General features: G+C 55.7%; 2 protein-coding genes across 3 annotated transcripts; one reads left to right on the top strand and one right to left on the bottom strand.

Moving 5' to 3' along the window:
* Nucleotides 1–511: 511 nt before the first annotated feature.
* Nucleotides 512–2,716, bottom strand: PAFAH1B3 (platelet activating factor acetylhydrolase 1b catalytic subunit 3). Of its 2 annotated transcripts, XM_026482206.4 has the most exons (5): nucleotides 2,622–2,716; nucleotides 2,350–2,439; nucleotides 1,610–1,726; nucleotides 1,409–1,531; nucleotides 512–836 (listed from the first exon to the last, which is right to left on the bottom strand). In XM_026482206.4, exons 1-5 carry the CDS (start codon nucleotides 2,697–2,699, stop codon nucleotides 549–551), a joined length of 696 nt encoding a protein of 231 aa, XP_026337991.1. In that variant the 5' UTR covers nucleotides 2,700–2,716; the 3' UTR covers nucleotides 512–548. The 2 variants fall into 2 exon arrangements, with proteins under 2 accessions (XP_026337991.1, XP_026337992.1); XM_026482207.4 differs by lacking the exon at nucleotides 1,610–1,726.
* On the top strand, nucleotides 2,542–7,089 carry PRR19 (proline rich 19). The gene is made up of 2 exons (XM_026482208.4): nucleotides 2,542–6,511; nucleotides 6,597–7,089. Exons 1-2 carry the CDS (start codon nucleotides 5,911–5,913, stop codon nucleotides 7,067–7,069), a joined length of 1,074 nt encoding a protein of 357 aa, XP_026337993.2. The 5' UTR covers nucleotides 2,542–5,910; the 3' UTR covers nucleotides 7,070–7,089.
* The last annotated feature ends 1,750 nt before the right edge of the window (nucleotides 7,090–8,839 follow it).

Here is an 8,839-nt window from a genome sequence, read left to right as displayed (position 1 = left end):
AGCCAGCACTGCAGCCAGGCCCAAAGGAGCCTCTCCTGGGTTACACCCATCATGGCCAGCCTGTGGACTGCCCTGCTGGCGAGACAAATACCCATGCCCTGTGTGAAGGGAGGACTGCTTGGGATGGGAGGGTCAGGAAACTTCTACAGGAAGAGGCATCTAAGCTAAGACCAGAGCACCAGAAGTTCGAGCCAGGGGAAGATCTTTGGCAAAGAGGGGAGGGCAGCTTTGGATGGGCTTTGATTGTTGGGTCACTATGTTCCCAGAATTCAACACTATAGGGTAGCGTTGGCAAACTGGTTCATAGTGTGTTAGTGATGGGTAGTGCCTGCGTGCAGTGTTACTGGTAGTAGAAACCCGGCAGACTCTGCAAGAACCAGAGCACCTGGACGGATCGGCGGAGGCCGGCTTCGGGCAGAAACGACACCCTCCAGAGCTCCAGTGTAGCAAAGGTCGAAGTTGAGGTGGAGGTACCCAGAAGGGCTGGGCCATAAAGCAAGAAACGGGAGACTGAGGAATGAGAATTTAATGTCGGGGAAGGAGGATGCTTAGGGTGCAGCCTCTGGCAGGGGGACACCCTGGCCCTGGTCTTGGGCCAGCAGACGCAGAAGCAGGGAGTGCAGGGCCCGACAGACAGGTGTGTAGCCCAGGCGGCTCAGATGCAGGTAATCGTACATGTCATGGTGACTTATGGTCCCGTCTGAGTGCACAAAGCCAGGGTCAGCATCCAGGAAGTGGGCCCGTGGGTGGCCAGCCAGTGCTGCTCGGACCAGCTCATTCACCCGTCGGTTTTTCTCACGAAGTGGGTTAGGGTGCTGGCCCCTCGGAAGCAGGCCCTGAGGAAGGGCACCAAGAGTTGTGAGGAGAAATCCTACCGGCATCTGGGTATCCTGTGCTCTGGGCCAAACTGCTCACCCTCACCACAGAGTCCCCAGCTGCGGAATACACTAGGGATGGGAAAGCGGGGGATTGGCAGGATGATTCCGGATACTGTGTCTGAGACCCCAGTTCAGCAAAGAACCTTCTGGGTGCCAGCCCCTTTCCAAGTATCAATCATAAAAATGTCAACAGTACGACAAAGGGTCAATCCGTCTTTCCGAGGAGGAAAGATTCCGGCCGGAAGTGATGGAGCCTGGATTCACCCCGGGAATGCCTGACGACTTCTGGCTAATTGTTTTGGGTTTTGCAATACCCCCCAGAACCTTCAGCAGTTTCTTGGACAAAAGAGGCTAACTGGTCCCTGAATGTGACCGTAACTAGATCCGCTGGGTGTGTAGCAAGCTTCAACGTGAGCTTTTGCCTGAAAGCCACTGCTCTGCCGCCATGCTGCCCAGAACCAGCTGCAGCTGCACCTGAGGGGGTCCCGGACCACGGCCATTCTTTCTCCCCTGACCTCCCACCCTCTCACCAGCACCACGACCCGGGCCTGGGGTTGCCGTTGGTTCACCAGTTCCACAATGGCCTTGATGCCACCAGTCACTTGCTCCGCTGTGTGCCCGTGGTTGTTGGTACCCACCCAGACCACCACGATCTGTGGAAAGACAGGCAGGAAGCAGTGGTAAAGGGGGAGGCTTAGGGTGCTTTCGCTGCCCACGTAAGCTCTGCTCACCTTGGGCCGGATGTGTTCCAGCTCCCCATTCTCCAGCCGCCAAAGCACATGTTGTGTGCTATCACTGCCAATGCCAAAGTTAAGTGCATGCAGAGGAGAAAAGAGCTCCCGCCAGATCTGCAGACAAGAAGTGGTGTGGGCACAGGGGCGTTGGCAGCGGGGACCACCGCCCTCTGTCCAAGTGTGAACCAAACGTCAGCATGGAAGAGCCCTGCCTTATGGAAGCAGTCCGGCCCAAACCTCTCACTTTATACAAAACTAGTATGGTCTCCCTTTCACGGAGACCCACAGAAGCAAGACTCACTTTATGGAAACCCATTTGGCTCGAGTCATGCATTGAACCATTAGCATTACAGCTGATGAAAGCCATTATGGTTTGACCTCATTTAGTGGAAAGATCACATAATTGAGCCCCCTTTGTGGAGAGCTATTACAGTTGACTTTCGCTTGGTGGAAACACTAGTGTTTTGTGGACATCCATGAGGGCTGTGCACTCCCTTAAGCAAACAATAGAGTCTCACCTCAGGCAATCTTCTCGAAAGAAAGCCTCAACCTTGACAAAGACCCGTCACACAGCTCCTTCTCAGTACAGTGCTGCACCTTACACCAATGTTTTGGGTGTGGGGTGCCGCCTGAGGCTATTTTGGGTACTTCATACTCCGTCTGGCCTGGGCTCTGATCCAGGTGTGTCAGTGAGGGCACAGGCCTGGGTGGGGCAGGGGGACGAGGACGGGCCTCACCTCGCACTGGTGCATTAGCTGGACCAAGGAGTCCCCGATGAAGACGACTTCGGGTTCCTTATCTTTGCTGTCGGCCACGAACCGATGGTGCTTCGGGGACGTACAAGGGGGAGTCAGTGGCACGCGCGCTCCTGGGCCCGCCCCGCTCCGCTTCTAGAGGCAGCACCACCCCGACTGCCCGGTTTCCTAATCACGTACAGAGAGCGGCGCCAAACAGCTGCTCTCCTGAGGCCCCTCCCGTACTCCTGAGTATCGCGGGCCGGGTCGCTCACCAGGGACATCCAGCGTCCGTCGCCCTGCACGTCCTGCACCGGCGTGGGCTTGCTGGCTGGGTTCTCCTCTCCACTCATCTTGGCGCCGCGGCTCCTGCAGGATGGGCGAGCGAGGCCGACCCGGGAGAGTTGGCCGAGGAGGTGGCTCCGCCACGCCCACCCCTCCCTTCCCGGAACAATGGACGGTCCCGACGCCCGCACTCCAGCGAGGACGACGGCCGATCCCGGGCGCCGCCTCCTCCGCAGGAACGGAAACCTTCACTTAGAAGGGGAGGTGGAATCGGGAACCCATGCTTCCCCCGCGGCGGCCGTGCAGTGGACTCGTCCAGCGCTTCCCGCCCGGGCCACTCAATCTCGGGCGGCGGCCGCTAGCGCACCGGGGCATCTGGGGACGGGGAGGCGAGACCATCCAGCACCCGTGGGGGAGGGAGAAACCACCACACCTGCGTCAGGGGAAGGGGCAAACTACCTGAAAGGCCCGGGGGGGGGGTGGAATCTAGAGCCTTTTCTTGGGGGGGCGACACCATTTGCTATAGGGCGAGAAATGTGCGGAAGGGATCACCAGCTGTGTGTGTGTGTGAGAGAGAGAGAGAGAGAGAGAGAAAGAGAGAGAGAGAGAGAGAAAGAAACAGAGATCACCAGCTCTGTGTGTGTGTGTGTGTGTGTGTGTGTGCTCACCAGCTATGTTTGTGTCTCATTCACGTGGTGGGGGGCAGGGGAGTGAGTGGACGAGTCCATTCCTGGATCCCTTGAGGGGGTGGCTTGTACGCACCTGGCTAGGAGAGGACGCTCCCATTTTCTACTGATGTGGGGAGAAAAAAGGAAGACGGCAAAATGTGAAAAATAGAGCCTCAGTGGTAAAGGCTAAGGCAGCACCCGGACTTTAGTGAGCCTATCTACTCGTGCTCCCCCCCCCCCCAAACCACCAGTTTTTGTGGCATAAAATCTAAACTACATTATCTTTGCATTACATACATCACAGGCGCTGCAAAGAGGGCAGTAGAAGGGGCAGAAAGAGAAAGGGAACTAGAGATGCTGCAAGGCCCAGGTCCAGCCTGGCGCCCTTCCCGCCCAGCTCATCTTGCAGATCTGTGGCCTCTCTTCCCCTCCCTAAACCCACAGGTGCGTCTGGGCTCTGAAACCTACATCCATAGCCAAGGCCACCTAAGGTCGCCCCCCCAACGCCCCATATTAATCTCAAATCTCAAGACTTCCCAGCTCTTCCTGTTCTCAGGAACCAGAGGGGGGGTCCCCCTCCCCCCTAAACTATCCGGTTATATTCCTGTAGCTCTACTCCCAGATGAGACCTTCCCATCTATTCATTCTGTCCTAGGTAGGTTGATACTGAGATAATCTTATTTATCATGTTAATGTTTTGCCTCCGTACACTAGCCTGGAACAGGGCCTGACACATAGTACCAAGTACTGTGGCTGCTCACAAGAACTTGAATAAATATTAAATGAATGGGTCAGATCCTGGCCTTGTCCCAGCGTGTTGGGGAAGACAGATCAGACAAAGAGCTGGGAGAAGGATCAAGGCTGTGATTAAGAGAAGGAGAGAAGAAGGAGGAGGAAGAGAAGGACTCTGAGGGTGAGGGGTTTCCTAGTAGTATTTGAGTTAGTCTTTGAAAAACCAGGCAAGCAGTATTACACAGGTAATATAGCTTATATAGTTCATTAGGGCACGGGGAATACTCTGGTCATAGCTTGATTATAAAGGCTGAGGAGGGGGCGGGGCCCCGGGGTGGCTCAGTCAGTTAAGCTGCTGACTCCTGATTTCAGCTCAGGTCATGATCTCAGGGCCCTGGCATCAAGCCCTGCATCTGGCTCTGCGCTTAGCAGGGAGCCTGCTTAAGGATTCTCTCTCGCTCTCCTTCTGTCCCTCCCCTCGCTCATGCTCACTATCTCGCTCTCTCTCAAATAGATAAATACATCTTAAAAAAAAAAGTCTGAGGGAACAAGTGTAGATAGATACTTTGGAAAGGCAGAGAAGCATTCTGGAAGCAAAGCTGAGTGAGAAACAGCTTGGAGGCATTCATTTCATTCAAATCAAGCGCTGTTTCAAGTTAGGTATATTGGCTCATTTCATACTTACAGCCACCACATGAAGGAGGTACTACTACCAACTCCATTTTACAAATTAGGAAGCTGAGGGTCTGAGCAGTTATTTTTTCAAGGTCACACAACTGTAATATGCCAGTTTGGGCATTTGAACCTGGGTAGTCTAACTCCAGATCCAAGTTCTGAAATGACGACTCTACACCGATTGTCTGGGGATGAATTCTGTGACTGCCTGGGGACCGGCTGCAAATGGAGACTACCATGGCCCCTTGTTCCTCGCCTCATCACACTTTCCAGAGAGAAAGTCCGCTAATAGACATCTAAACCAACCAGCATTCAGGAAGGGGGCGGGCCCCACTGGGCCTCACAGCCCATTGGTGGATGGGAGATGTCTAAGGGCAAATGAGAGAGGTTTCTGAGAGTAAGGCTGGAATGGGCGGGACTATAACCGGCACTTTGTGCCTCGTGCCTCTCTCGGGAGCAGAAAGCCAAAGGGCGTGGGAGGGACACACGCATGCGCGTCGTGCGCAGGAGGCCAAGCGTGAGGCCCGGAAGAGACTCGAGTGCGTCGTGAGCTGGGGTTACCGCGGAAAAGAAGCCACTGCACCCCAAAGCCACGTGGGGTGGGTGGGGGCCGGGATTCGTTGGTCCAGGAGAAGGTGAGGTGCTTCACCCCCTGCTCCCACCAACCGTACCCCCTTTCCCTAACCTTAACTGCCCATCCTTGCCTCGACTCCTGCCCTAGGCCACCTCACTCCCGTGACCAGGCCCCAGTTCCTGGTAGCTCCTGCATTGCCTTTTCTGCTTTCCCAAGGTCTTCTCTGCCTTTCCAACTTCTTTTCTGCTGTTTGTTTCTCTGCCATCTCTCTCTGCATTCTCCAGTAATCTCCTCTATTCCTAGATTTCTCTCTGTCCACAATCCCATTCTGGTTTACCAGATCCCTGTGGTCTCATGATCCCGTCCCAGTCCTCCATCTTTTACCTATTTCCTCACATCCCTGTACCCTGTAATCCTTTCTTTAGTCCCTGACAAATCTTCCCACTCACTATGACTCCCTTGACCCCACCCGACCCCTGTGACTCCTTCCCTGACCAAGTCTTTGCCAATGGCTCCCTTACTGTCATCTCTGTAAATAGTACTTCCACCTCACCCTTTCTCACCATTCACTTTTAGTCCACGGCTTGCCCGCATACTGACGACCATCCTAGCTTTTTCTTCCAGGACACAATGGACCCCCGGGGGCCAGCCCCCCAGCCCTTCCAGCGGCCTGAGAAACCTGGTCGTGTCCGCCGTCGGAAGACCAGGCGGGAGCGCAACGAGGTCCTGATGGGCAGCCGCCGGCCATTGACCCGTCAGGATCCTCTTGTGACCAGTCAGGATCCCTCTGTGGTCCCTGCTGCTCCCAAGCTTGTGGTCATAACCCAGGGCCGGCTGAGCCGGGAGCACCGGGGTCTCTTCAACCATGAGGTGAAATCTCTGGACGTGGCGCGGCTGCTTAGCTGTGAGTCCCTGGAGCCAGGCACCCCTTCACTACCCACCAAACCCTCCCCAAGCCCAAGTCGGGCCCAAGAACCGGCCCTGCAGTCAAGGGGCAAGGAGAACCAGGTGCCTAGAGGCTCGGGCCCAGGCCCACCCAGTCCCCCAGAGTTCCCTGGCTTGGGGCAGCTGCTGGAGGAGCTGCAGTGCCAGCTGATTCTGCCACAGGCCTTCCCCAGGAGGAACCTAGTACAAGAAGCCAGGGATGCCATCGTGGGCACCTTACAGGCCTGCCATGGCTGTGTGCCCGACCTCACCCTGGTGCTCCGTGGCTGCCAGCCACCCTTACCAGGTGAGCCTACCTCCTGCTCCCTGTACTCACCTTCCCCTGTCTGCTCTAGCTCAGCTGTCCCCCTTGCTTTTTTCTTTTGTGCTAGGGACCAAGCCTGGTGGCCCTGAAAGCCGAAGGATGACACCCTCCTGGATCAACAGCCCCGAGCAGGCCCCAGGGGAGGGGAGGCAGAGGAGGCAACAGAGGACAAAAGAGCTCACCTTTGCCATGCCTCACACCTCCGGCACTCCCATGGTGCACAGGGTGAGCCTGGCACCGCCAAAAGGTCCCTGGCCACCCCCCTTGCCCTTGTTGCCTTCCCCATCCGGGGCAGCCTGGGGCCCCCCAACAGCCTTTGACCTGCTGAAAAGCATCTGGCTGGTAGCCACACCGCCCCCTCCGCGGCCCTGGGGGGTCGGGCCACAACAACCCCTGCCTCAGCCACCATCACCCTTGTTGCCCAGAACCTCTGCCCTGGACTGGAGCCCCAGCCCCCCTGCCCCACTGCCCAGCCTCTCCTGGGTAGTGGCCCAGAACAGCCCAGAGGCCTGGTCCTTTCCACCCATGAGACTGTACTGAGGGGCTGAGGCTGGGCTGGGGGCACTCCTAATCACCTCAATAAAGTACCTTCTTCATGGTCCTCTTGATTTTCAGTGAGTGGCTGATCCAAGACAGCAGCCTTGCTTTGCTCTGAGTTCTGGGACCAAGATGGAGGGGAAGATACCGTCGCTTGTCACCTTCCTGGGGTTTGAGGGGCCAGCGGGCTGGGGAAACCTGGGGCTTCAGTTAGTTCCACACATTCACCCACTGAAGCCAACTATGTGCTGGGCCCAGCCCTGGTGATGCTGGGGCCCCAGAGTGAGTGCTACTGTGGCTCTGTCCCCAGGAGACTTCCAGTCCAGGGGTGGGCACAGACAGTCCCAGCCCCAGTGGTTGTATTTGGGAGGTAGAGAGGTGCAGGGGCTGAGGGAGTCCAAGGAGGGAGTGATGATTAAGCCCTGGTGATGAGAGAGTTGTTCAGAAAGGAGCATACGTAGATCTTTACACGTTTTAAGATTAGCAAAAACTTACTAGTAGAGGAGGAAAAGAACATTTCAGGCTATACTAGAAATGCTGTTATGTGGGACAGAATGTGCATATAGTCCATATCCCTAGGCTGTCCTGGGACCTAGAGTGAGTCACGTCCAGCCCCTGCCCTTGATGGGCTTCTGGTGTGGTAGGCACAGGACCTGTGTTTGCAGGGTCACGACAGGAGTGACAGATGAGGCCTGAATCTGCCCGACAGACTGTAATTTTACTTTGGCCCAAGATACATATTACATTTTTTAATTAATTGCTTACTATTACAAATCAGTTTGCTTTAAAACAGAAGCAAAACAAAAAAAGCCCAACACATTTATGGCTTCTCTGAAAGAAAGAAAGAAAGAAAGAAAGAAAGAAAGAAAGAAAGAAGGAAAAGATCTGGCAGCAGACCTACTATCCCTTCTGGCAACAACTGGCTCAAGCCAAGCAGCAGAGGCCGCCTTTTCATGGGGCTCACACTCTCTCACACTGAAGCGTTTCATGCACTTATGTTTCCTGCCTGGCCCCTGGCTTAGAAAGTTTTTTAAAATGATATTTTGAGGAGCAGCACATTTTTTGCAGAGGAGGGGGAGGAACGAAGCTAGAAATGTTTGTTGGAATCTGATCAGGAAAATGAAGCTGAGGGACTTGGACGCTACTCTGTAAAGCCTTTCCAGGGATTCTCATTGCCCACTGGGAAACCATAAGGTTGGAACCAGCCGGTAGGGGACTGAACTGGGAGATCACAGAACTTGGCTGAGGTCTAATGAGAAAGTGGCAATGCTGGATTTTGAACCCAGGCAGTTGATTTCAGTCTGCTCTGGACTTCTCACAACACCACTTCTGCCCCGCAGCCACCCGGGTTCACACCCCAGTGAGCAGTGACTGGACAGGGTCAGGCAGTGGAGTGGAGTGGTTGTAGCCCAGGGTTCTGCCATCTACGGGTTTTGTGACCCAGAACAAGTGGTTTGCCCTCTCCCGCCTCTGTGTCTCTGTGGGCACTTCACAGAGCCCATGGGATCTGGGGTGGACACAGCTGGGGATGGCTGTCATGCGGGCGGGGACGAGCAATCGAAGAGCAGTTTGGGGACTAAATTTGGGGGAGGTCAGGAGCAAGCTGGGGTCTGTGGTTTGGGGGTCATCCCGAGATGACAGTCTGGAGGAGGAGGCACGGCTTGGGGGAATGGGAGTTCAGGGCAGGACACTGGGAGCCAGAGGTGTCAGGGACACTCCCAGAGGGGAGGGCTGAGGATGGGGCGAGGTGGAGAGGCTACGAGAGGGGCGCCC

This window comes from Ursus arctos, unplaced genomic scaffold (genome assembly GCF_023065955.2).
Source record: "Ursus arctos isolate Adak ecotype North America unplaced genomic scaffold, UrsArc2.0 scaffold_19, whole genome shotgun sequence".
NCBI lineage: Eukaryota > Metazoa > Chordata > Mammalia > Carnivora > Ursidae > Ursus > Ursus arctos.
This window is presented reverse-complemented; position numbering and strand designations above follow the sequence as displayed.